The sequence below is a fragment of the Suncus etruscus genome, chromosome 1 (genome assembly GCF_024139225.1).
Source record: "Suncus etruscus isolate mSunEtr1 chromosome 1, mSunEtr1.pri.cur, whole genome shotgun sequence".
Classification (NCBI taxonomy): Eukaryota; Metazoa; Chordata; class Mammalia; order Eulipotyphla; family Soricidae; genus Suncus; species Suncus etruscus.
The window spans coordinates 196,935,909-196,963,538 of NC_064848.1; the positions used below are offsets into that span (position 1 = coordinate 196,935,909).

The window sequence follows — 27,630 nt, forward strand, 5'->3', positions numbered from 1 at the left end:
ACAAAGAATGTCACCTTCTGGGAGGTAACATGGGACAGAAAAAGCACCTTGGAGGTGAGGAGACACCCCCTAAATGTCTGTCCCCCTGTGAGGCAAGAAAGTATCTTGAGAAGACTTTTGTGATGGGGTGCAAAGAGTCACCCCCAGCTGTGCTCATGAACTATAGGTACCAGAGATGGAACCCAGAGTCCCTGCATGTAAATCAGATGCTCCAGCCTGTCTGACCCAGCCCCATGATGGCTTTAGCCCATTCGTTCTGAGGCCAGTGACAGGAACCTGATTTTGATGCATTATGATCAGTTTCAGTTCAAGAAACAAGCCATCAAAGAATCTTCCCTATTGGCAGAGCTGACCCAATTTGTCTCATTGCAGAAAACTTGGGTCCTGGCACTGAGTAAGCCTGGTGAGGACCCCTGAAAGGTCATCTTTGTGATGTCCAAAGGTTCAGTGCTTTGCAGATGAGCAGACCCACAAAAAATGCTGGAGGTGTGTCTGAGAGGCCACCTGCACCCCTCCACCAAAGCACAGTGCCTGCTGAGCCAGAGAAAGACTTGATCATGCAAAGGCTCGTTTGCAGACAAGATACACAAAGGCCAAAGGACCCTGAGAAACATGTCCTTTCTCTGTTCCCAGTTAGAGACCTTAGAGGAAGGAGTAGAGATGCATCCTTTGGACACCCCTAATTCCTAGCACAGAAACTTCCATGGACTTTGTATGCAGAAAAAGCCCTTGACTCACCAAAACAGCACAGAACGCACCATAGAAAGGAGGCGTGATATAGAGTGTAGGCAGAATCACGGGACTTTGCACACTAAAGTTGTAGCATGTTGCTAAAGCACTCCCCACCCCCGCAATTCAATAAAATAAACTAGTTTCATGGCTATGAATCTAGGTGGTTCAAGTTCTGGGAAAGACATCACAGCAGCAGTTAGGTCCAGCCTGCTGTCAGGTGCCCTGTGGATTGGCAGGGACCACAAAGCAGCCATATTGCTGCACTGAACAGCTTGTCATAGCTGACATGTGTCTCATTCTACACAAAGGAGCTTTGCTGAGTCTTAAGATCTGCAACCTTTGCAGATACTCACAGTCCCCAGGACTGTCTAAGGTCCCATCAAGCACGTCTTTGCCTTTTAATGAGAACTTGATTGGCACAGAACTCAGCTCTCAAGATGGAGACAGAAGCTGGGAGCCCATCAAACCCATGTTGAGCTCAGCACTGAGGCTTTCAAATGAAAACTGGGGTGCTGTGCCATGCCGGACAGCGTCTCTCTGGGAGATAGTGCTGCAAGATACAATTTTTTTTTACCTGAGCTGGACCATCCTGACCCCTGGTGATGGCAGATTTGAGGAGCTTATACCTGTGCCCCAGATGGTCAGCAGGGCTTGGATTTTGTAGTGGGTGGCTGGCTCTCTCTGGCTTTCTGGGGTCAGACAAGATTTATCAGGTGACAAGCTGGCAAATTGCATGTCCCTTATCTTTTTTTAAACTAGCATGATCCCAGCAGTTCTTTAAGGAGGGGCTGACTTATGGGCAGAACCATTTTATCACCATATTTCACAGCACATCTCAGGGGGACATCCAAAACTGTGGGCTGATGTTGAACTGTGTTCCACTGTGCTGCCTTCCATCAGACTGACTCTCATCACATGAGAACAAAGAGTTACACCCATGAGACACGAAGTCCTGCCAATACTTGCCAAGTACAGAGCAATGAACCTAAGGTTCTTTACAAGAAGCCTCAGGCAGAGGGAACAACTATGGCCACTGATGGCATAACTGTGGGCTTATTCTCTGAGGAGTTTCCTATCATGAGAGTACTCGATAGTGAAGGGTTTTCCAACCAATCCCAGCAACACAAGACTGAGGGTATTGGGTGCTATTTCTCATATTGGGGATCTGGGTAACGTGCACCCCAGCTCAGAACCCTACATGAAAGGTCTGGAATCACTTACACCCACTGTCATGCCTAGTTAAGAGAGAGGGAATGAGGAGGAGACAGGCTTGAGGCACTTGCCTGGCATGTGGAGGATAATAAAACTTGGGTTTTATTATTGATGCAAGCACTCACACGCACACACACACACACACACACACACACACACACACACACACACACACACGCGCGCGCATCTAGTGGTTTCTGATGAAAAACCACATGTGAACCCGGGAGGTATCTGTGATGAAACCGCTAACTGGATTCGGGCTGGTGTCTTTCCAATAAGCCATGAGTCAGGCTGTCATCAATCACTTTCTGCTCAGCAACTGGCCATGGGTTAAGCCAGCGATACTTAATGGGCACCGTGGCCTACGGGCAGCACAGCGGGAGCAAATAAAGAACCTGCTGTTCTCTGGCTAAATCATTTTCATCTTCTGGAACATTCCAAGCACATTTTGCCTCATGGGGGCCTTTACATGCTGCTCTCTGGTCCAGGTGGACTGTTTGGGAGGGGCTAGAGCCCCGAGGCTTGGACATAGCCCCTCACCCCAGCCACACTTTGTGGGGTACAGTCCTGACTCTTCTAGTCTCTCCTGTTTGGGATCCCCTTTTCATCCTGAAAGCTTCCCTAGTGTCCAGACTGTCCAGAGAAACTTTGCAGAGTGTATACATGGGGTGAGGGGAATAGTTCCTTCCAGTAAACTGCCTTCCATAAAGGCACTTCTTGATTTTTAAATGATTTCTACGATAATGTTTGTTTTTATTGGCAGGAGGAGGTTGGGCCACGGCAGTGCTCAGGGTTATCCCCTGGCTCTGTGTTCTTTCAGGGGTCCTTTTTGGTGGTGCTTGGGGGTCCATATGTGGTTCTGGGGATTTAAATCAGGGTCAGTCATATGCAAGGCAAGCACTTAACCCTTTACTATTCCTGTGGCCCCAATAATACCGCTACCATTATAAATAGGTAGTACATGCTCATGCTGGTAAACTCTACAGGCACGAGGGAAATGTAGTAAAACACAATTTTATCCCCCTGTAGAGAACCATAGGCATCTCTTTCCTTGTTGTCACACATTTGACATGAGGTGCTGGGGGGACTGGAATTGCACTCAGCATGAGTTGGGGGTATCTAAGGACCCAGTTCTTAACCTCATGCCTATAGATAAAGATGCTGTAGGGAGCTCTTTTTTCAATCCCCTCAGCCCTTCAAAGGCTGTCATTTGACATGGGCAGGATGAGGCTGCTTGCAAATGCGTCATAACCATGCACAGTAATGAGGACCGCTTTGTGGGTGATCTGGGCTACATTGTCTCACCCTCTCACAGCATGGCCTGTTGTGGCTCTTCTGGCTAACCCATCCTCCTCCCCAGACACCTCAGTGGTTTTCAATATCCAGTTTTTCAAGGACAAGTAGCTGAGCCATCTCCACTCATCCCTGAGGCACATTCCTTACACAGAATTATGAGGTATAAGGGTTGCAAAGGTGGGAATCTATACTAGACCCTTAAACCCCACCCTGGAAAGGCAGAGATTAAAGTGGAGAGTCCAGGGTTGGGGCCATCGAATTCCCAAAGGCAAGATCTCTTTTGGTTTTTTGTTTGTTTGTTTGTTTGGGGGCTACACCTGGTGATGCTCAGGGGTTACTCCTGGCTCTGCTCTCAGAAATCACACCTGGCTTGGGGGGGGGTCATATGAGACACTGGGGATCAAACCAAGGTCTGTCCTAGGTCAGTGCCGTGTAAGGCAAATGCCCTACCACTTACACCACCACTCCAGCCCCCTCCCTTTTGTGGGGGAGGGCAACCTGATGGTGATCAGGGATTACACTTGTGCTCAGAAATCACTCCTGGTGGGACTTAGGGAACCCTATGGGATGTCTGGAATCGAACTTGGGTTGATCATGTGTAAGGCAAGCACTAAGAGGTTCTTTTTTTCTTTTGTTCTTTTTTCTTTCTTACTCTCTGTTTTTGGAAGGGGCTACACTTGGTGACACTCCTGGCTATGCACTCAGAAATCACACTGCTTTTGGGGACCATATGGGATGCCAGGGATCGAACCAAGGTCAGTTCTAGGTCAACCACATGCAAGGCAAGTGCCCTACCACTGTACTACCTCTCTGGCCCCTTCTGTTTTTCTTTTAATGAGGCCACATGCCCAACTCTGGGGTATGCATCTCAAAAGGCACCCCCCTCATCTCTCTTGTGCTGGCCTCTCCAAGTTTCAGGGCTAGCTGCCAGAATAAAGGCACATGCTTACTTCCACAACTCAAGGGAAAACGCTGTGTATGGATCTGGTTCTCAGGGAATTAAAATTACCATCAACAGAGGCAATTTGGGTTCTGATAGATGCATTCTCTGAAAGAAACCCGGAGGCCTAGGGCCAGATGGTTCCCCAGGAACCCACCAGCACCTGGAGCAGCCAGAAGAGTGACAGGAGAACAGGAAATTGGAGCTGGGGCAGAAGGGGGGAGGATAGTAGTACAAGATGCTCAGTGAAACCCTCAGAGGTGTGTGTGTGTGTGTGTGTGTGTGTGTGTGTGTTTCAGGGGTTGCCTGCCTTCATCTTGGGCTCTGACTCACCATCCATGGTTCTGAGACTGGTTCCCCCACCCTACAATGCTCCAGAAGAGGAAGAGGCTTCTGGGAACAGGAACTCACTGGTCTAAAGTCTAAAGAGAACTCTGGGGGGCTCCTGGTCAGCCCACCCACGCCAAGGTTTTCCCAGTGCTTGGAAGGACAGACAGCATGCATTTGCGGGGTGACTCAGGATATTAGCAGCTCAAGGCAGTCTGTGTTAGAGGTAAGGACAAGAGGCTGGGGGTGCTGAAATGCTAAGTGCTGGGTCTGATCCACAATTCCTCCCAGCTTGTGCTGTTCCATCTGGGGTGCCACACTCTACCCATTGGGCTCCTATCCAGCTCTGTCCACTGAGCAGGTGTCCCTGCTGGCTGTTCCATTCAGTCGAAATGGGCTGAACCTCTCACTAGCCAGAGTGTGGCCTGTGGGTTGCTTGCCAGACCTGGCCCGGGTGTGGTAGGACAGGTTGGTAGGAAAAAACTCCCATCCCCTTGCTGACCTGTCAGAAAAGGCAACAGATCAAAAGCCCAAAGGAAATGGAATCCCATAATGAGTCAGACCAGTGAGCACTGAAAAATGGAATATTGTGGTCAGCCCAGGGGAGAAATGCTGGTTTGATTTAGCAAAACTTTCAGGGAACTATACTGAGTCACTCTGGGGACAGCCCCACATTCACTCAGGACCTTGCCACAGCAGCAGAGAATTCCCAGGGGTTCAGTAGATCTCTGTAGTTATGGTAACTGGGGATGGGGTGGAGGACCAGTTGGACCTGAGATACAGTGAAACTTTGCCTGATGGGAGGATGTATAAAGAACAGGGTCCTACTAGGTCAGGGTCTCCTGTAGCAACACCTTTCCACAATTGTTGGTGTCCCCTTCTCGGGGCTGTTGACACAGATCTCAGTCTGACACTGCCATCCCCTGCTTCTGGGTCCTTACTTTCCCCCTCACTGTTGAGATCAAGACTTTATTAAAACTGCTGGACCCGATTCATACCCCACCTGCAGACATGAGCACTTTTTCCACCTACCTGGCTGATGTCTACACTGTAGGCTGGCTCTGGTAAGCAAAGATGGGCACCCCACGTTCCTCTTGCCTTCAACTTCAATGTTTGGGGGTACTTGATAACATTCTAAAACTAACCTGAAACTGACATCATTTTCCTGTCTCTGGGGGATGATGGGCTTCCCAGGCATTTAGGGCTTTAGGGGCAGGCCAGGGCAGGGTTAGCAGCCACAGGCACCTTCCAGAAATTGCCAAGAAGGGGTGGAGGTTTGCCAGGCATCCCTGAGGCCCTACCATACAGAAGGGATTCTGTCACCTCACACAAAAAAGCAAAGGAGAAGGAGATGATGGGAAAGGGATCTGGGGTCCCCAGTATGAGGGTGGGCTTCCAAGCGCTCGAGACCCAGAGCTGGGGCGGTGCAGGGACTTCGCAGACTGTTCAGTGTTGACATGATTCTGTGAATCCCAGGACCTTTATCTTCTCTTTCGCCTCCCTGCCTTTTGGGGAGAATTGCACTTTGTCCCTGGAAGCCTATTAGAGCAGGAAGGATGGTTTTATTTGCAAAACATCGATCGCCCTCTGGTGGTGGTGATTTTTCCAGCCCAATGAAATTTTGGCTTGAAATTCTTGAAGAGAATCTGGCCTGAAGGTCTGGGTCAATTCTTGGAAATATGCCTGACATGGATCTTTCTAGGTGTCTCTGCTCTCTCTCGTGGTGTGCTATCCTGTGCACCATGCTGGTGGGATGTGAGCTTCAGAGGGGCTAGGCGATTTCTAGAAAGTAGTTGAAGTCCTGCTGTGGGTGGGTGGGATGTGAGCTTCAGAGGGGCTAGGCGATTTCTAGAAAGTAGTTGAAGTCCTGCTTTTTCTAGACCTTCTGCTGGACTTATGCTTGGTTGGCAGGTCACGGATAGGAGAGGGCATCAGTAAGAGCTGCCCCCCGGGTACCAAAAGGACCCCTACGTAGAAAGCTGCTAGGGTGACTGTTCCTGAGGCAGGGACAAAGCAAGCAGGAAATGAGAAGAAATGATGAGCATTACATGCTGGCAGGATTGAGTGGAACAAAGCCACTCCTGGGGAAATTCAATTGGTGCTAAATGATCATAGAACAGCAGCTTATAAAGTCAATAATAAAAAAAAAATAGCCACAAACCAGAAAAAAAATTCCATACAAGTAAAAAGATAAGCAACCGTGCTACAATTGGCAAAAAAGCTTCACAAATGGCAATAAGGTTCCAGACACTTTCTGTACAGCCACAAGAGAAAGGAGTAGTGTCGAACCAATGGAGCAAGAGAGATCCCACCCTGTGTCCCCAAGGAGGTGAAGAAACAGGTCCAGTGCTGGCTGTGTTTTCTCATAGCCTTGGCTCCCATATTCTAGAAACATCTCAGATTGGCAGCATGACTGTGATGATATATCTGTAGCCCTCAATTCCCATAACCGTCCCTTTGGTCCCCTTTATACAGTGACTTTCTCCCATACCAGCTAAAGTCAATGGGGGGATACAGTTGGGGGCTGTTTTTTGGGCCCCTAGGACATCATGGGGGTGTATATGGAGGAGATAAAAAATGAAAAGCAAGGGTTTCTGGGACCAGCAGTTGGTTCCCACTTCCTTTACCAGGAATCTTGGGGGGGTATAGAAACCTTGGGATTGACCCCCAGAAGCCCCCCATTGTGTCCCAAACTCCTGCTCTAGTCCTATTACTGCATAGGCCATGCATAATCATTGGGGGTGGGGTGGGACAGTTCACAGGATCACTGCAGCTTCTCATCCTTATTCTAGGTATCTCTCTTTTAGAGCATTTGTTTTCTGGCTCCATCTTCTTCCCAAAGAGGAAAGCTTCAGTTGAACCCACTGTTCTGTGCAAGTCTCAGGGCCTGTGTACACCTGGGTGTCCAACTACCAAGGGGACACAGGGGACCCCTGCTCCTCCAGCTAGCAGCCACCCTTTGTACATCATTGATAGCCGAAGATCATAGACCTCTGCCCTCTGCAGGATTTATTACGAGGGAGCCAGGGCAAATGTGCCATCTTTTTCATTTTTGATTTCACATCCAAATCATTTCCACAAGAGGACTCAAGTTAAAATACACATCACCATGTTTTTACTTTCATCTAAAATGCTTTTCTCCCCTGGAGAAAAAGGCTTATCAACAATCCAGTGCAGTGGATTCCTTCCTTCCTTCCTTCCTTCCTTCCTTCCTTCCTTCCTTCCTTCCTTCCTTCCTTCCTTCCTTCCTTCCTTCCTTCCTTCCTTCTTTCCTCCCTCCCTCCCTCCCCCTTCCTTCCTTCCTTCCTTCCTTCCTTCCTTCCTTCCTTCCTTCCTTCCTTCCTTCCTTCCTTCCTTCCTTCCTTCCTTCCTTCCTTCCTTCCTTCCTTCCTTCCCCTCCCTCCCTCTTCTCTCTCTCTCTCTTTCTCTCTTTCTTTCTTTCTTTCTTTCTTTCTTTTCTTTCTTTCTTTCTTTCTTTCTTTCTTTTCTTTCTTTCTTTCTTTCTTTCTTTCTTTTCTTTCTTCTTTCTTTCTTCTCTCTTTCTTCTTTCTTCTCTCTCTCTCTCTCTCTCTCTCTCTTCTCTTCTCTCTTCTTTCTTTCTTTCTTTCTTTCTTTCTTTCTTTCTTTCTTTCTTTCTTTCTTTCTTTCTTTCTTTCTTCTTTCTTTCTTTCGTTCAAAGCTTTAGCTTCTAAGACAGAGCTGAAGCACAAGAATGAAAGCACCTTTCTTTCAACTGGTGTACACTTTATAGATTTTTCTCTCCCCTTAATATTCCACAGATCAGAAAGTAATTAAGTAAGCTGGGTACAGAACAGAGCAGAAAGCAGAATCCATATTGGGTCACATAGATTTTCTGTTCTGTGTTTAAAAGGTCATTGGAAAGCACTCGGTTTCCATAGTAACGGTGGCCAGCCTGACCAAATCAAATAGCTACAATTTCTCCGAGCTTCTTCGGGGCCCATCCATTCCCACCACCACCAACCCTGGGGCCTGACATCAGAAGAAGAACGTTTTGCATTAGGCAAAGTCTAATGCAAAGACAAACCGAGGCTTTTTGGAAAATCCAGTTTCAACAGGGGTCGTGAGAAGAATGCAATCCTGCTCTTTTCATGGATAATCTAGCCAAAACAGGCACATCTATACTGATTCCAATGGCTCAGCTACAAGGGGAATGGGATCAAAATGGATTTGTTAAGTATCAGGGATCATTTCCAAATACTTTTCTGGAATCAATAAATACAGGTGCAAGAAGTCAAACTGACTAATCTCCGAAGTGAGATTTCCAGAAGTTTCTGGACCAAGACCACTCAACTATTGTACCCGTGTGTTTTGTTAATGAACGGTGCTCATTCATTTCATCTTGGCTTCCTTACTGTTCTGCATGGTCAAAAACACAAGCGTGGAAAAAGCTTGAGCCCTTTCCCTATTCTGACCGATGCCAACGCTAATCTAGCTGGTCTAGCTAAGAAACCTTGGAAGGAATTTCTTCCGATAAGTCCTTGGGAAAAATGACTTCAGCCTGCTTCCATGCTGCTCAAATAAATGTGGCTCCAGGGCTCATGTTCCTCGGAGGAGACATTTAGTTTTAGTCTGAGAAGTTACAGGACTTTGTTCCAGAAGGCAGGGGGGAAGGGTGTCCTAGTACCTCCCTATACCTCATATCCATGGTCTCTTTGATCATAACATTCCAACTATAGAAATTCAGATGTTACTGGGACACTGGGGCTGTTACTAGGAGAGCATGCTACTTATAATGATTTTGTTTGTTTGTTTGTTTGTTTTTGTGCCACACTTGTGGCATTCAGGAGTCATTCCTGGCTCTTGTGCTCAGAAATTACTCCTGGCAGGCTCAGGGGGGTGGGGACCATATGGCATGCCTGGAATTCAACCAGGGTCAGCTGCCTTCCCTGCTGTACTACTGCTCTGATCTGGCATGTTATTAAGTGACTAGGGGACAAAGATCCAAGCAGCTTTGGTATGTCTCTGTCTCTAACACAGTCACCCAATTTTGTAAAATAATCAAATAAATAAGCTTCCCAGGCCTGCTCATGAGTGCCAAAGATAGAGCCCTGGCAGCCAGGAACCCAGGGCAACATTTCTCTTGTTGACTTATTGACTCTCTATTTGCTACCTTCTTGTGCTTAAGCTGGGTTCCCTCACCCCAGGACTGCTGATGGAACACACCCAACTTTCAGATGTTCACCCTTTGGAGTCTTGAATGAGGTCCTCTGCAGTCAGCCATCAATGCCATAAATGCCTACTGAGACCCACATCTCACTGTGCGCCATGGCTGAGGTCTGGCTCTGCCCCATGATCTGATCCATTGTCAGGAACACAATGTTCCCCATTTCAAACACATTATCTCCTAGAAATCCATCTAAATGCAAATGAGACTCCGTTCCCATCCTGGGGAGCCAGCACCAGTGCCCATCCCCTGGGATTTCAGGATGTGGAGGGATTTGCGCATTCAAAAAACCATTGAAAGCCACCCCAAAGGTGCAGAAAAATCAGCCCTTGTGGTCAAGACAAAAGGATGAGGAGGAAGTGCCATGATAGTGCTGTGATTAAAGAGGCTTTAAGGAATTTTTTTTTTTTTTTTGGGTTTTTGGGGCCACACCTGTTTGATGCTCAGGGGTTACTCCTGGCTAAGCACTCAGAAATTGCCCCTGGCTTGGGGGGACTATATGGGAAGCTGGGGGATCGAACCTCGGTCTTTCCTTGGCTAGCGCTTGCAAGGCAAACACCTTACCTCTAGCGCCACCTCTCCGGCTCCAGGAACTTTTGACTGATACCTACATGTACTCTTCAAAAACAGTCCTGGTAACCAGATTCCCTATGATTTATGGAGAGTGACAGGCACACAGAGAGCCTGGGCCACTCACCAGTGTCACTGGACTGGACTTCAGCAGTTTCATAATTGAACAATGGCCCATTTTGGAAGGCTATCCTCACCCTACCTGATTGTATGGACATGGCTGTGGATCTCCATAAAATCTGCTGAACCACCAATCATGGGCCCGGATGGAACTAGAATCTTCCAGAATCTTCCTGAATGGGTAACACTGCCCTGGCCCTATGACTAAGGGTTTCACAAATGCCTGCAGGAAATGCATGAACCTGGTGCCAGGGGAACTCAGGAAATGCCATTTGGGCAGATACTATGGCAATGTATATCTGACATCACTTTTGTTCAGAAAAAATAATAATAGAATGGTCAGGTAGCAGCAAGACTTTACCAAACCTTCTGACAATGAATTAATGACTTCATTGGAGATAACAATAATGTTCACAAAAGATTAAAAAAGGAAAAAGAGAGCTTGGTCTTGAGGAGGAACCAGAAGTCCCTTATTCTTCTATCTGGCACTGAAATGTCTATTATCCACCACCCTGCAATTTGCATTGCTTCAATATACCCATTTATTAGAAACAGAGTTGGCAAAGATTATTCCCTGGCTGATTCCTTCCCATGTCTAAAAAATAGATAAAGTTTCCATATATGCTGACTTTAACACCGAGATGAGAATGGTATCGAAAGAGCTCACTGAGGAGAAGTTTCAGAAGTAGGGCACCTTACCCTTGAGGCTCAGGCTGACACTCTTCACTCATTCCAGTCCTGCCCTTTCTGCTATCCCAAGAAGCCTGAGGCTATTTTACCTGGTAAATCATCTGCAATTCTTCTGCGCTCTTGTGACAGTCCTAGTCCTTAAGGGTTAGCCACAAACATGTTCAGAATCATGAGTCTGTGGACAGATTCAGATTTTGTGAGCAGGAAGCAAGAGAGAAAGAAGCACCAGCCCCTTGATGGGGATTTCCTTCCTTTGTGCCAGAGTTTTTTATGCATTTCCAGAGTGTTTATGCATTTCCAGGTGACTCTGACGTGGAAGGTCTGGGAAGGGACTAACTGAGGATTTTGAATCAGCTACGATATGACTAAACACAGGCGATTTGAATAGCTTTTTAGTTTTTTGTTTTGGGGCCATACCCAGGGTGCTCAGGGACTACTTCTGGCTCTGTGCTCAGGAAATCACTCTTTGTGGTATTCAAGGCACCCTATGGGATTCTGGGGATCAAACCCAGGTTGGCCATGTGCAAGACAAATACTACCTACTGCGCTATCACTCCAGCCTGCTTTGAACAGCTCTTAATAAAAGTGACTTGGAAGAGAGGGAAGTGCTGAGGGAAGATAATATTCACTACTGCACTGACTGGCAGATAAAGGTGGGAGAATAAGGAGGGTCAGAAGAGCGAGATGGAGAAAGACAATAGAACGAGCTTCCTGGAGAGAAAACAAACCCTAGGGTGCCAGAAGAAGAAGGGAAATGCCTCTTCTTTCTTCCAAAGATGAAGGGCGAAATTGAAGGTACCCTGATTCCGCCCAACCAGCCCCAAGTGAGATCACAAATCAGTCCTTGCCCTTTGGGGGAGCACCATCCTTCTCTAAAGAAAAAACACCACTCAGAGATTTGCCTATAGTTTCTCAAGATATGTGAACCCTTTACTCTAAAAATCAAACTCTCCCTCTACCCCTGTTCAACTTCCACTGTGTGAATGCAACTGACCAGGGGTGGACAGCTTGCTAAGGGGGATGGTTTCTTGCCATGTATCTATTTTTCAGCAAGAGACAAAGACTCACCCTTTCCTTTCTCTTTGTTTTTCCTCTTTCTCTGCTTAGCTCCAACCCTTCTCCAAGCCCAGCTTCTGAAAGCTCAAGAAAGTTCCAGCATTCTGGAAGGTCCACCTTACCTCGAACTTCTGCCGGAGTTCCATGTTTCCTTCTTCATCCCCTTCTGGAATGGGTACATTGTAGTACTCACCTTCTTCTTGGTTCAGCAGCTTATACCTGGCAGAGATACAGGAGAGAAGACAGATGACCACAAGCCTACCACATTGTGGACCCAGAGACACTCCATCTCACTTCAGTCCTTTCTGCCTGGATCAGCCCCACAGGGAATTCCAAATGGTCTATTGCTATGAGACTCCAAGCTCTTTATTTATTTTGATTTGGGGGGATCACACCCAGCAGTGCTCAGGGCTGACTCCTAGCTCTGTACTCAGGGATCATCCCTGGTGCAGGGTGTGTGGGGGAACATATGGGGCTGCTGGGGATCAAACCCAGGTTGGCTGCATACAAGGCAAAAATACCCTCACTCTTTGTTCTATGGCTCTGGCCCTGAGGCTCTGGGTCCGTGGTGGGTGCAGGCAGATTCTCTCTTGGGGTGTCGTCTTACCATCCACTGGCTGGCATCTTCATGAGCTCGGAAACGCCGAAGGACAGGGAGCCCATGAAATCATTCCTCGTAGTCCGATCCCAGTCCCAGATTTCTACAGACAGTCGGCGGTCTTTGTCGGATGGTTTTAATTTGCTATAAGAGAACACACATGTCCCCGGGGCTCTTGACTAAGGCTTCACTAGACAGAAATGGGGTACAGTGTGTCCTGAAGACTGGGGCAGAGGGGGAACCCTTCTGAAAAATGCCTCTCCAGATAACATGGTACAAATATCAGTGGGGTGACCTGGATGGTCCTGTCCATCTGCAGGTATACCTGGGAAATAGCTCTGGGAAATAACCCACCAGAAAAGCTGGGATGTGTCTGGTACCACATGACACAACATGACGGCTATGTTCAATTCCCTTCTGGGGCCCTCTCTCTGCTGCCAAAGGGACTCAGACCTCCTGACTCTCAAGCCGGTCTGAGACAATTCCACACAGATCAAGCCCAGCACATGGTTTGTGAGTAAAAGTTTCATGTGAACACAAGTGAGGCCCACTTGTTAGCGTGTTGCCTGAGGATGCTTTGAGTGTGGGTCCCCAAGTTTGTGTGGCTACAAAAGAGACTATGGGACAGGCCAGCTGTCTCTCTGCTCTCTCCCAAGAAAATGCTTCTTGGGTTCTAACCCACAAAGCGACCACAGGCTTGTGTGTGGCTGCAAGGCATGGCTTTCTCTGCTGGTGATGGCAAGTTGCTTTCGCCTTCCCTTCCCCTCCTTCCTGCATTTCCAGTTCCACCTCTAAAATCCTGGTCCTTTGTCCAGGGTCATGCTAAATACCACTTCCTCCAGAAAGCCTATCCTGCTGGAAGAGTAGATACAATTCCTATTTCCACAGCATATTCCATGTGACTTGCATTGAAAAAATTAGTCTTTAGATGCCTGCCTACCTCTCTTCTTTAACCCTCCAGGGAGCCTAAGACCCATTAGACGGAATACACATGAGATGCCCTGATCACATCTTTAATGTAAGGGAAGCTTTGCACAGGGCAGGAACTGAGTATTCCTGGGAACTGGACTGAAGGGGCTCTCAGAGAATCAAGCCCCGACCGATCACACAGGGGTGCTGAGAGCATCTCCCAGCACAGTGGGAGTGAGAGCCCTGGAGAAATGGTGCAGCTGGCCTGAAGATGGAACTAGATGGACAGGAAGAAGAAACTTACAAGGTGAAGGACTCATTCCACTGGGGGTTCAGAGTGGATCGGATGGTCTTGGTTTTCTGCTTACTCTCATTCTTGGGATCAGGAATAAGTTTCAGCTTCACATATGGATCTGAAAGCCCATTTGGATCCATGGGGATGAGATTTTTTGCATCGCGTACTGTGGAGAGAAAGACAAGGAGGAGAAGCCATTAGCAGTAGAGCAAGAACTGGCACTATCATGATCCTGTGTGGAGTGGATGGGTGAGTGGGGGGTTGTGGGGGAATCCCACAGCCTCTTCCTCACATCTGTAGTCAGTCCTGAGAGTAAGAACGGCCAGGCCAGGAGATGCTCAGATGGGCTGATGAAGACTGTATACACTGGAGGCTTCTGTCTGGTTTCTGGCACAGTGGTCCTCTGTTATCCTTCCTTCAACTTTCTGCCTATCTCACTTGGAAAGGGAGACCCTCCATAGCTGAGAGGAATCCGTGGGTGGTAATTAGAGTGACCTGGGGGAAGGAGAAGGGGGCTCGAAAGAGAAGCAGCAGGTGAAGAAGAGACACAGGTTGGGGCAGAGAGGCCGGTTAGCTTAGAAGCCATGTGAAATATGCACATGGCATATTAGGCAGTTAGGTCCTTAATAAAGGCTTTTTTAGGCTGTCTCCTAAGACTTCAACTGACTGCCTGTGTGTCATTTCTTCACTGTCACCCTGATACCTATAGACTTGCCAGGCCGAGAAAGGCTCCACCATCCACTCCATGCACCTCCACGACTATATGATTAATATTTAATACAACAGTCCCCTAAACACCACCAGGAGCAACTCCAGTAGATGTGACCCCAATCACCCCATATAAAAACTCATATAAAAACTCCCCAAAACTAAACTCTAACCCCCGAGGTGACTACAATGTTGGGTCTGAGAAGCGCCCACAGGGGAAGCCAAAGTGACGAGGAATGGGATCAGGCCTTTTCTTCTGCACTAGAAGTTGCCACAGCATAGCCCTGTCTCCCCATCACTGGTGAGCAACCAGCAAGGGTTCAACAGATGGAACATTGGTCTGGCGCACCCCACAGGCAGGGCTGAAATCCCCAGGGGACCCTGAGGAGCCAGATGCATAGTGTGCATGAAGCTGGACAGGTTCTCTAGCTTGTGTGGTGCTGGGACTGACTAATGGAACCTCACAGCAGAGTCTGAATGTGGGGCAACTGTGAAGACCTGTCCTGCCATGGGGAGATGTGTGCATTGGCTAGCCCAGATCTGTGAACTTTGACCTTTGCCCATCTGCAGGGCACCTGCCAAGAGTGCCAGCCTGGTCCATATGATACTGAAGTGGTTCTTTGGACTCTGGGGGTAGGGTCAGGGAGCTGGGATGGAAGAGGACGATAAGAGATTGTGTATTAGCTGCTCTCGGCTGGAGAACTGTGGTGATCCCTACTGGCCATTCCACAGCCTTCCAACCCTCTCTCTGCAGCTTCCTGTGATCAGAGAGAGGTACGGGCTGCCTCAGAGACCAGAAATAGAGCCTGAGTCCCACACAGGCTACTCAGCCCTCCCGCCTTTACCGCTGTGTCACAGTCTCGGTACCTGAGACCATTTTCCTGAACCTGTTTCTTCATCTAGAAAAAGGAACCAGAGGGGCCAGAGAGATAGCACAGCAGTAGGGTGTTAGCCTTGCATGCAGCAGATCCAGGATGGATGGTGGTTCGAATCCCAGCATCCCATATGGTCTGCCGTGCTTGCCAGGAGCAATTTCTGCATGCAGCCAGGAGTGACCCCTGAGCGCCACCTGGTATGATGCAAAAACCAAATAAAATAAAATAAAATAAAATGAAATAAAAATAAAAATAAAAAAGAAACTGGAGCAGCATTTGCTGTGGTTCTGGAGTTATGGGAGAATGAGGTGTATACAAAGTAGGTGCTTGGCAGCTTGGAAATGGAGGAAAGAAAGAATTTCTAGCGCCTTAAATGGCTTCTCTATTCCCCCCCCCCTCCCACAGGAGGGTGAGGGCTCATTCCTTCTACTCCCCAGTTTCTGCCAAAGGTTGTTGGCACTGTTGTCTGTTTTTAATACAAAGCAGGTTTTCCCTCCTAAACATCAAATCCATGCTCGCCAAAGATGAACCATCTGAGCGTAAACACAGCTCTCCTCTCCAAAGAACGGGAAAGGCCAGAGGTCTCTCTCCAATTAAGCGCTGGAATGAGAAATCAGATCTTTTTTAAAAGGCATAAAAAAGTCCCGGAATGTCTGACACGAAGGCCACATTCCAGCTGAACTAATAAATGACCAGAGCTTGGCCTGCCGGGCAGTTATTGGTGAAAACTAGCTTTTCATCCTCAATTTTCAGGTCTGGCAGCCAACATACACTGGACTCTTTAAGGCTGATCTACTCTGACTTAAAATCCTGATGGCACTGACAGCCATGGAATGTCTCCTTTCAAGCTGAAAACCAAGAGTTCTTCATTCCAGAAGGCTTTGGAGTCGACAAGTAGATCTATGTTTCAAAGTCTGATTGCAGTAGGCCAGGGCTTCCAGCCTCCTAGCCGCCCCCTAAGAGGATACTTGAATGAGTGGAGGGATCCCATCTTCTCAAGATGTCCCCATCGGGGGCCAGAGAGATAGCATAAAGGTAGGGCATTTGCCTTGTATGCAAAAGGACAATAGTTCGAATCCTGGCGTCCCATATGGTCCCCCGAGCCTGCCAGGAGTGATTTCTGAGCGCAGAGTCAGGAGTAACCCCTGAGCGCTGCCAGGTGTGACCCAAAAACAAAACAAACAAACAAAAAAGATGTCCCCATCATTTCCAGGGACAGGCTGTCTGGAATTGTACCACTTTGGGAATGGATACTCAGGACAGTATTTCCACCTTTCTCATACTCCTTGCTGCTGTTTCTGGCAAGTAATGCCTTCCCTCTAGGGGTCTGCATGAGTAGGATGTGGGTTTCCTCCATGCAGCGTATAAGCACAAGCTAAGTACATGTATATGCAGGTGTGAAGCAAGAGCCCACTCAAGAGTCATTGGTTGTTCCTGTTTTGGATACATTTTACCAGGAGATACACGATCACAAAGGATGTTGGGAAATGGACTGAGAAGCTAAGAACGAACCATCCAGTGGAGAAACACAACACAGGAAGGTCGGATGTAGATGCATTTTCATGGTGCCAGAAGTCTTAATTCAAGGACCATATGGGGACCACTGACAGCAAGAGGGAAGCTAAGACAGAAGCAAAAGTCAGACCTGGGGGAAGCAAAAGGGAAAGAAAAAGGCAGAGGGAAAATGCTAGTCTTAGGCCAAGGACCATATGGAGACCACTGACAGCAAGAGGGAAGCTAAGACAAAAGCAAAAGTCAGACCTGGGGGGAGCAAAAGGGAAAGAAAAAGGCAGAGGGAAAATGCCATCAAGATGAGTGTGTTCGGGTCCCATGGCAAAGGTGCTGTTCTTTTAGAGGTGCTGATGGCAGCTGCATATTCGTGGGCCTATTGTTCCTTCCTGAGCTGGTCACAGGGGACACTTGGCATGTGCTAACCCAACATACATGCCTGGGTCCCATGGCCAGAAAGGGCAATGGCCCAGGTACAAATACTCAGAAATTTCCCAGGGAAGCTGTGGGTGAAGTAATTCAATGCAGGTGGCCATCGTTCTCTAAAGCGACCTCCCTAGATCATGGTCTGTGAAGACTCAGATTCTCAGTCATATGTTCAAATGTACTCTTTTGTACATTTTGTACTGGGGCTCAAATCTGGGCCTCTGGCATGCAAAGCAAAGACTTGGTAAGTTGAGCCAGCTCTCTGGTTCCAAATGTACTCCCTTTATTTAGTGATATTTATTTTTGTGAAGGTTAGATTTTTTATTTTTAATGAGGTGCCAGGGATGGAGCCCAGGTTTCGATAAAGCGAGTGTCTGCCACTGTGCTTTATCCCCAGCTCCCTGGACTCACTTTTTAACACTCAACATTTAACACGGAAGCACAGCTCAGTGGAACATGATGCTAAGTGGCCAGCTGAGTATTGCAATAGATTCTGGAATAGCCCCCAGACAGAGCCATAGGATTATTTTTTATAATTTTTTTATCATTTTATTAAATTATTTATTGAATCAACATTAGGTACAAAATTACAAAGTTGTTCACAAGTCAGTTTCAGTCATACATTTCACGATTGAGTTTCAGTGGTACAGTTTATGATTTTCAGTGGTATAATGTTCAAGCCCTCATCCCTTCACCAGTTTCCCATCACCAATGTCCCCAGTTTGCCTCTTGCCCCCGCCCCTGCCCCCCAGCCTGTCTCCATGGCAGACATTTTTTTCTTCAAGGCACTATGGTTTACAATACCCTCTCTGAAAGGGAATCACACAAATCACGTTATCTCCTTCAGCACCAATTCTTGTCTAGGGTAATCATTTCCAACTATCATTGCCACAGTAGTCCCTTCTTATATTATGGCAAACTTTCTATAAAGGACCAGTCCTGCTGGCCTTCATTTCTATTGTTTTGGAATAGTATTCTCCTACTAAATTCCTTTCTATGTCACAAATGAGTTTCAATCATTCTATGTTTGTCCCTCTCCCTTTGGCTCATTTCACCCAGCATGATACCATCCATATCCATTCATGTATCAGCAAAGTCCATGACTTCATTTTCCCTAATGGCTGGCTAGGATTCCAGTGTGTAGATGTACTGCCTCTTCTTTATCCATTCATCTTTTCTTTGGCACTTGGGTTGTTTCCAGACTTTGGTTATTGTGAACAGTGCTGCAATGAACATAGGAGAGCAGGTGCCTTTTCTGCATTGTGTTTGGGGCCATTAAGGTATATTCCCAAGAGCATAATTGATGAGATGCATGGAAGATCAATCATTGAATTTTTTAATTATTGAATTACTATGAGATAGTCATAAAGTTACTCATGATTGATCTTGAGTTGTATAATGCTCAAGTCTCTGTCCCTTCACCAGTGTCCACTTCTCTCCACCAATCATCCACTAAAGTTCCCAGTTTCCCTCCCACCACCACCCCCAGCCTGCCTCCATTGCAGACACTTCATTTTTCTTTTACCTTAAGGTGCTGTGGTTTGTAATACTGTCACTGAAAGGGTATAATACATATTTCATTACCTCCTTTTAGCACCTAGTTCTTGTCTACGGTGGTCAGTTCCCACTATCATTGTCTTAGTGGTCCCTTTTCTACCCTAACCACCCTGCCTGCATTGTGGCTAGTTTCCTACTAAGGACCAGTCCTTCTAGCCCTTGTTTCTATTATCTTTGAGTATTATTCTTAGACTATATATATGTTTATATCCTGAAAATGAATGCGACCATTCTATGTCTTCTCTCTCCCTCTGACTCATTTTACTCAGCATAGTAATCAATTCTTCACATACATCCATGCATAAGCAAATCTTACAACTTCACTTTCCTAATGGCTGTGTAGTAATCCATTAAGTAGATGTACCATAGTTTCTTTATCCACTCATTTGTTCTTGGGCACTTGGGTTGTTTATAGCTATTGTGTATAGTGCTGCAATGAACAGGGAATGCAGATGCCTTTTCTGCATTGTGTTTTTGGGTCCTTAGAGTATAATCCCAAGAGTAGTAATGCTGGGTAATATGGAAGCTCAATCCTTTCTTTTTCTTTTTCTTTTTTTTTTTGCAGAATGTCCATATTGTTTTCCCAAAAGACTGGGCCAATTGACATTCCCACCAACAGTGAATGAGGGTCCCCTTTTCCCTATATCCATGACAATATTGTTTGGAGTTCTTTGTGATGAGTGCCCATTTCTTTGTTGTGAGGTGGTTTCTCATTGTTTTTATTTGCATTTCCCTGATGATTAGTGATCAAGAGCACTTCTTTTTTTTTTTTTTTTTTTTTTTCACATGCATAACCTAGCATTTAATAATAACTCAGTAATTGGTAAATATAGGATAACTGGGGAAACTGGTGGTGGAAAATAAACATTGATGAAGGGATGAGTGTTGGAACATCATATGACTGAAACTTTTTTAAAACTTTATTTATTTATTTATTTATTTATTGGTTTTTGGGCACACCCAGCAGTGCTGGACCTGACTCTGCACTCAGAAATTACCCCTGACAGGCTGGGGACCCATATGGGATGCCGGGAATTGAACCAGGTCCCTCCTGGGTTGGCCACATGCAAGGCAAAAATGCCTTACTTCTTTTTTTTTTTTTTTTTTTTTTTAATTTTTTTTTTATTTAAACACCTTGATTACATACATGATTGTGTTTGGGTTTCAGTCATAAAAGGAACACCACCCATCACCAGTGCAACATTCCCATCACCCAAGTCCCAAATCACCCTCCTCCCCACCCAACCCCTGCCTGTACCCTAAACAGGCTCTACATTTCCCTCATACATTCTCAATATTAGGACAGTTCAAAATGTAGTTATTTCTCTAACTAAACTCATCACTCTTTGTGGTGAGCTTCCTGAGGTGAGCTGGAACTTCCAGCTCTTTTCTCTTTTGTGTCTGAAAATTATTATTACAAGGGTGTCTTTCATTTTTCTTAAAACCCATAGATGAGTGAGACCATTCTGCGTTTTTCTCTCTCTCTCTGACTTATTTCACTCAGCATAATAGATTCCATGTACATCCATGTATAGGAAAATTTCATGACTTCATCTCTCCTGACAGCTGCATAATATTCCATTGTGTATATGTACCACAGTTTCTTTAGCCATTCATCTGTTGAAGGGCATCTTGGTTGTTTCCAGAGTCTTGCTATGGTAAATAGAGCTGCAATGAATATAGGTGTAAGGAAGGGGTTTTTGTATTGTATTTTTGTGTTCCTAGGGTATATTCCTAGGAGTGGTATAGCTGGATCGTATGGGAGCTCGATTTCCAGTTTTTGGAGGAATCTCCATATCGCTTTCCATAAAGGTTGAACTAGACAGCATTCCCACCAGCAGTGGATAAGAGTTCCTTTCTCTCCACATCCCGGCCAACACTGTTTATTCTCATTCTTTGTGATGTGTGCCATTCTCTGGGGTGTGAGGTGGTATCTCATCGTTGTTTTGATTTGCATCTCCCTGATGATTAGTGATGTGGAACATTTTTTCATGTGTCTTTTGGCCATGTGTATTTCTTCTTTGTCAAAGTGTCTGTTCATTTCTTCTCCCCATTTTTTGATGGGGTTAGATGTTTTTTTCTTGTAAAGTTCTGTCAGTGCCTTGTATATTTTGGAGATTAGCCCCTTATCTGATGGGTATTGGGTGAATAGTTTCTCCCACTCAGTGGGTGGCTCTTGTATCCTGGGCACTATTTCCTTTGAGGTGCAGAAGCTTCTCAGCTTAATATATTCCCATCTGTTTAATCTCTGCTTTCACTTGCTTGGAGAGTGCAGTTTCCTCCTTGAAGATGCCTGTAATGTCCTGTAGTGTTTTGCCTATGTGCTGTTCTATATATCTTATGGTTTTAGGCAGATATCGAGGTCTTTAATCCATTTGGATTTTACCTTTGTACATGATGTTAGCTGGGGGTCTAAGTTTAATTTTTTGCAAGTGGCTATCCAATTGTGCCAACACCACTTGTTGAAGAGGCTTTCCCTGCTCCATTTAGGATTTCCTGCTCCTTTATCAAAAATTAGATGGTTGTTCTCTGGGGAACATTTTCTGAGTATTCAAGCCTATTCCACTGATCTGAGGACCTATCCTTATTCCAATACCATGCTGTTTTGATAACTGTTGCTTTGTAGTACAGTTTAAAGTTGGGAAAAGTAATTCCTCCCATATTCTTTTTCCCAATGATTGCTTTAGCTATTCGAGGGTGTTTATTGTTCCAAATGAATTTCAAAAGTGTCTGATCCACTTCTTTGAAGAATGTCATGGGTATCTTTAGAGGGATGGCATTAAATCTGTATAATGCCTTGGGGAGTATTGACATTTTGATGATGTTAATCCTGCCAATCCATGAGCAGGGTATGTGTTTCCATTTCCGTGTGTCCTCTCTTATTTCTTGGAGCAGAGTTTTATAGTTTTCTTTGTATAGGTCCTTCACATATTTAGTCAAGTTGATTCCAAGATATTTGAGTTTGTGTGGTACTATTGTGAATGGGGTTGTTTTCTTAATGTCCATTTCTTCTTTATTACTGTTGGTGTATAGAAAGGCCATTGATTTTTGTGTGTTAATTTTGTAGCCTGCCACCTTGCTATATGAGTCTATTGTTTCTAGAAGCTTTTTGATAGAGTCTTTAGGGTTTTCTAAGTAGAGTATCATGTCATCTGCAAACAGTGAGAGCTTGACTTCTTCCTTTCCTATCTGGATTCCCTTGATATCCTTTTCTTGCCTAATCGCTATAGCAAGTACTTCCAGTGCTATGTTGAATAGGAGTGGTGAGAGAGGACAGCCTTGTCTTGTGCCAGAATTTAGAGGGAGGCTTTCAGTTTTTCTCCATTGAGGATAATATTTGCCACTGGCTTGTGGTAGATGGCCTTCACTATATTGAGAAAGGTTCCCTCCATTCCCATCTTGCTGAGAGTTTTGATCAAGAATGGGTGTTGGACCTTATCAAATGCTTTCTCTGCATCTATTGATATGATCATGTGGTTTTTATTTTTCTTGTTATTGATGTTGTGTATTATGTTGATAGATTTACGGATGTTAAACCAGCCTTGCATTCCTGGGATGAAACCTACTTGATCGTAGTGGATGATCTTCTTAATGAGGCATTGAATCCTATTTGCCAGGATTTTGTTGAGGATCTTTGCATCTGCATTCATCAGTGATATTGGTCTGTAATTTTCTTTTTTGGTAGCGTCTCTGTCTGGTTTAGGTATCAAGGTGATGTTGGCTTCATAAAAGCTATTTGGAAGTGTTTCTGTTTGTTCAATTTCATGAAAGAGTCTTGCCAAGATTGGCAGTAGTTCCTCTTGGAAAGTTTGATAGAATTCATTAGTGAATCCATCTGGACCTGGGCTTTTGTTTTTCGGCAGACATTTGATTACTGTTTTAATTTCATCAATGGTGATGGGGGTGTTTAGATATGCTACATCCTCTCCTTCAACCTGGAAGATTATAAGAGTCCAAGAATTTATCCATTTCTTCCAGGTTCTCATTTTTAGTGGCGTAGAGTTTTTCAAAGTAGTTTCTGATTACCCTTTGAATCTCTGTCATATCAGTAGTGATCTCTCCTTTTTCATTCCTGATACGAGTTATCAAGTTTCTCTCTCTCTCTTTCTTTTTGTTAGGTTTGCCAGTGGTCTATCAATCTTGTTTATTTTTTCAAAGAACCAACTTCTGCTTTCGTTGATCTTTCGGATTGTTTTTTGAGTTTCCACTTCGTTGATTTCTGCTCTCAGCTTTGTTATTTCCTTCTGTCTTCCTGTTCTTGGGTCCTTTTGTTGAGCATTTTCTAGTTCTATTAGCTGTGTCATTAAGCTACTCAGGTAAGCTCCTTCTTCCTTCCTGATGTGTGCTTGCAAAGCTATAAATTTTCCTCTCAGTACTGCTTTTGCTGTGTCCCATAAGTTCTGAGAGTTTGTGTCTTTATTGTCATTTGTTTCCAGGAACCTTTTTATTTCCTCCTTGATTTCATCTCGGACCCACTGGTTATTGAGCATGAGGCTGTTTAACTTCCAGGTGTTAAAGTGTTTCTTCTGAGTCCCTTTGGAGTTCACAAATAATTTCAGAGCCTTGTGGTCAGCGAAGGTAGTCTGCAAAATTTCTATCCTCTTGATCTTATGGAGGTATGTTTTATGTGCCAGCATGTAGTCTATCCTGGAGAATGTCCCATGTACATTGGAGAAGAATGTGTATCCAGGTTTCTGGGGATGGAGTGTCCTATATATATCCACTAGGCCTCTTTCTTCCATTTCTCTCTCTCAGGTCTAGTATATTCTTGTTGGGTTTCAGTCTGGTTGACCTGTCCAGTGTTGACAAAGCCGTGTTTAGGTCCCCCACAATTATTGTGTTGTTGTTGATATTATTTTTCAGATTTGTCAGCAGTTGTATTAAATATTTTGCTGGCCCCTCATTCGGTGCATATATGTTTAGGAGAGTGAATTCTTCCTGCTCTACGTACCCCTTGATTAATATAAAATGTCCGTCTTTGTCCCTTACAACCTTCCTGAGTATAAAGTTTGCATTATCTGATATTAGTATGGCCACTCCAGCTTTTTTATGGGTGTTGTTTGCTTGGATAACTTTTCTCCAGCCTTTTATTTTGAGTCTATGTTTGTTCTGACTATTCAGGTGCGTTTCTTGTAGGCAGCAGAAGGTTGGATTGAGTTTTTTGATCCATTTAGCCACTCTGTGTCTCTTAACTGGTGCATTTAGTCCATTGACGTTGAGAGAAAGAATTGTCCTGGGATTTAACGCCATCTTTATTTCAAAATTTGGTGTGTCTTTTGGGTAGTCTTGTCTTAGATTAGGTCTTTCAGTTTTTCTCTTAAGACTGGTTTTGTGTCTGTGAAGTTTCTGAGCTGTTTTTTGTCTGTGAAACCATGTATTCTTCCATCAAACCGGAAAGTGAGTTTTGCTGGGTATAGTATTCTGGGTGAAGCATTCATTTCATTCAGTCTTGTCACAATATCCCACCACTGCTTTCTGGCATTGAGCGTTTCTGGTGACAGGTCTGCTGTAAATCTCAGGGAAGCTTGCTTGAACATGATTTTCCCCTTTTGATCTTGCTGTTTTCAGAATTCTGTCTCTATCTGTGGGATTTGTCATTGTGACTAGGATGTGTCTTGGGGTGGTTTTTCTGGGTCTCTTTTGGTTGGTACTCTTCGGGCATGCAGGATTTGATCACATATATTCTTTAGCTCTGGAAGTTTCTCTTTAATGATGTTCTTGACCATTGATTCTTCCTGGAAATTTTCTTCCTGGGTCTCTGGGACTCCAATGATTCTTAAGTTGTTTCTGTTGATCTTATCATAGACTTCTATTTTCGTCTGTTCCCATTCTTTGACTAATTTTTCCATTGTCTGCTCATTTGCTTTAAGTTTTTTGTCCAATCTCTCCTGCTGTATGGAATTGTTATGTATCTCATCTTCCACAGCACCAAGTCTATTCTCAGCTTCTGATACCCTGTCCCAGAGCTTATCCATTTTGTCATTCACTTCGTTTACTGAGTTTTTCAGGCCTGTTAGTTGACATGTTATTTCAGTTTGGAGTTTTGTCATTTCTGCCTTCATATTTTCTTGGTTCTTATTAGTGTTCTGTTCAACTCGATCCATGGTTTCTTGGAGTCTGTTGAGCACCTTCCATATTGCTAGTCTAAAGTCCTTATCTGAGAGGTTGATTAGTTGTTCAGTCATTATCTGGTCCTCAGAATTGTCATCTTCATTCTCTATGTCTGATGCTGGCCTGCGCTGTTTCCCCATTGTCACATTTGTATTGTGGGTTTTTCTACGTGTTGTAGTGGTATTCATTGTCTATATGATGTAGGCAGCACACTCCTCTGGCTCCTCCCTTTCTGGATGGGCTGACTTGCCTCTAAGGGAGGGGAGTCCTCCGTGGATGAAGCCTCACACTGGGTCAAATCTTAGGCGCCGAGCATGTAACAGAGAAGACAGTCCAGAGAGAAATGTTTGCTTCTGTGATATAGCGCCGTTCTTAGTGTGATTTTTCCTTCTTGTTGCAATGGAGTTCTTTCCTTAGAAAGAGTGCACGGCCGCGTAGCGAAGCGGAGCGGCCGTGCTCCTCTGAGCCTCTTTTTGCCCCACTCGCAAGAGTTTCACGCAAGAGGACAGTAGACAGACATAGACAGGTCACACTCACAGTCTTTCACAGCTGAGCCCCACTGGGCCGGTGTACTTTCGCGGATTTTCCCCGCCTGGTGTCACACACAGGGAGCCAGCTTTTGCAAAGGATAGCCGGCTTTTATGCTCTGAAGTCCCTCCCTGAAAATGGCGTCTGGGCGAGCGAGGTTTCTGGAGGCTCTTTTTGCCCCACTCGCAAGAGTTTCACGCAAGAGGACAGTAGACAGACATAGACAGGTCACACTCACAGTCTTTCACAGCTGAGCCCCACTGGGCCGGTGTACTTTCGCGGATTTTCCCGCCTGGTGTCACACACAGGGAGCCAGCTTTTGCAAAGGATAGCCGGCTTTTATGCTCTGAAGTCCCTCCCTGAAAATGGCGTCTGGGCGAGCGAGGTTTCTGGAGGCTCTTTTTGCCCCACTCGCAAGAGTTTCACGCAAGAGGACAGTAGACAGACATAGACAGGTCACACTCACAGTCTTTCACAGCTGAGCCCCACTGGGCCGGTGTACTTTCGCGGATTTTCCCCGCCTGGTGTCACACACAGGGAGCCTCAAGAGCACTTCTTAATATGCCTTTTGCCCATTTGGATTTCTTTCTTGAGGAGGCTTCTGTTCATCTCTTCTTCCCATTTTCTGACAGGGTTGGAAGTTTAGATCTTGTAAAGTTCTACCAGTGCTTCACATATCTTGGATAGTAACCCTTTATCTAATAGTGGTGACAAATAATTTCTCTCAGTCTCTGGGATGTCTATGTATTCTGGTATTTATTTCCTTTGAAGTTAAGAAACTTAATTTAACATAGGCCCATTTATTTTTTCTTCTTGTTTGGCCAGTGGTGTTTTATCTTTAAAGATGCCTCTAATTTATATGTGTCACAGAGAGATCTGCCTATGTCTTCTTCTATGTAACTTATGGATTCAGGTATGATAACAAGATCTTGAATTCATTTTGATTTTGAATTCATTTTGTGTCAAGCATCAAGAGGAGGTGTAAGCTCTTTTTAATTTTTTTGTACGTGGTTGACCAGTTTTCCCAGCACCCCTTGTTAAAGAGGGGCTTTCCTTGCTCTACTTTATATTGTGTTTTTTGTTCCTTTATAGATTAACTGACCATATACCTGAGGTTCTCTCTCTCTCTTTTTTTCAATTCTATTCCACTTATCTGAGGATCTATCCTTATGCTAATACCATACTGTTTAAATGTAAATACCATTTTATAGTTCAGTTGAAGTGGGAAAAGTGATACTTCCGATCTATTTTTTTCCCCAAAGATTTCTTTTACTATTGGGGAAAGGGAAGGGAGATTCTCGTTCCATATGAATTTCAGAAATATATGATTTAGTTCTTGGGAAAATGTCATGAGTATTCTTATAGAGACTACTTTGAATCTGTGTAATGCTTTGACAATTTTGATCATGTTAATCCTTCTAATCCGTGAGCAAGGGATGTTTTTCCACCTCCTTGTGTGGTCTCTTATTTCTGAAAGAAGAATTTTGAGATCTTCTCTGGGCAAAGCTGCGGCGTAGCCAGGTGCCCACACGCTTCGTAGAGTCCAGACCTGGGGAAGAGATGGCAAGTTCTAAGTGCCACTTCCCAACTACTTCCTAGATGCTTTGAATTTAAGGGACTGGAAAGTGGGGCCTTCTGAGGCCAAGCTGGGGCCCTCTGGAGCCTCTTGGGTGCCTCCCAGGGCTAAGCTGGGGTCTAGCTGGGTGCCTGCATGCTTTGCATCGTTATAGGTGGGGGCACCAGATGAAAAGTTCCCACGGCTCCATTCCCATCTCCCCTCAGAATCAAAATGTCTGAGCTGCAGAATTAAGATGGGGGAGGCAGGAGGAGAAAATCACACCCCTTGGACGAAACCACTGAGTAAAGAACTTTGGCTGATGATTCCAAACCTAGCCCTGAAAGGTGGGGCACCGTTCAACTCAGCAGCAAAGAAGCAACATGTTCCCCCCTCGCTCAGGAGGAGGCTTCTGCCCCGGTGAGTCCCAT

General features: G+C 45.4%; 1 protein-coding gene across 1 annotated transcript in view; it reads right to left on the reverse strand.

Moving 5' to 3' along the window:
* PRKCA (protein kinase C alpha) overlaps positions 1–27,630 on the reverse strand; it is a 298,449-nt gene that overhangs the window by 34,807 nt on the left and 236,012 nt on the right. Inside the window, exons 6-8 of the mRNA XM_049779179.1 lie at positions 13,940–14,096; positions 12,736–12,870; positions 12,251–12,347 (exon numbers count right to left, since the gene is read on the reverse strand). Coding sequence (XP_049635136.1) covers positions 12,251–12,347; positions 12,736–12,870; positions 13,940–14,096 — 389 coding nt within the window. The remainder of the gene's footprint in view (positions 1–12,250; positions 12,348–12,735; positions 12,871–13,939; positions 14,097–27,630) is intronic.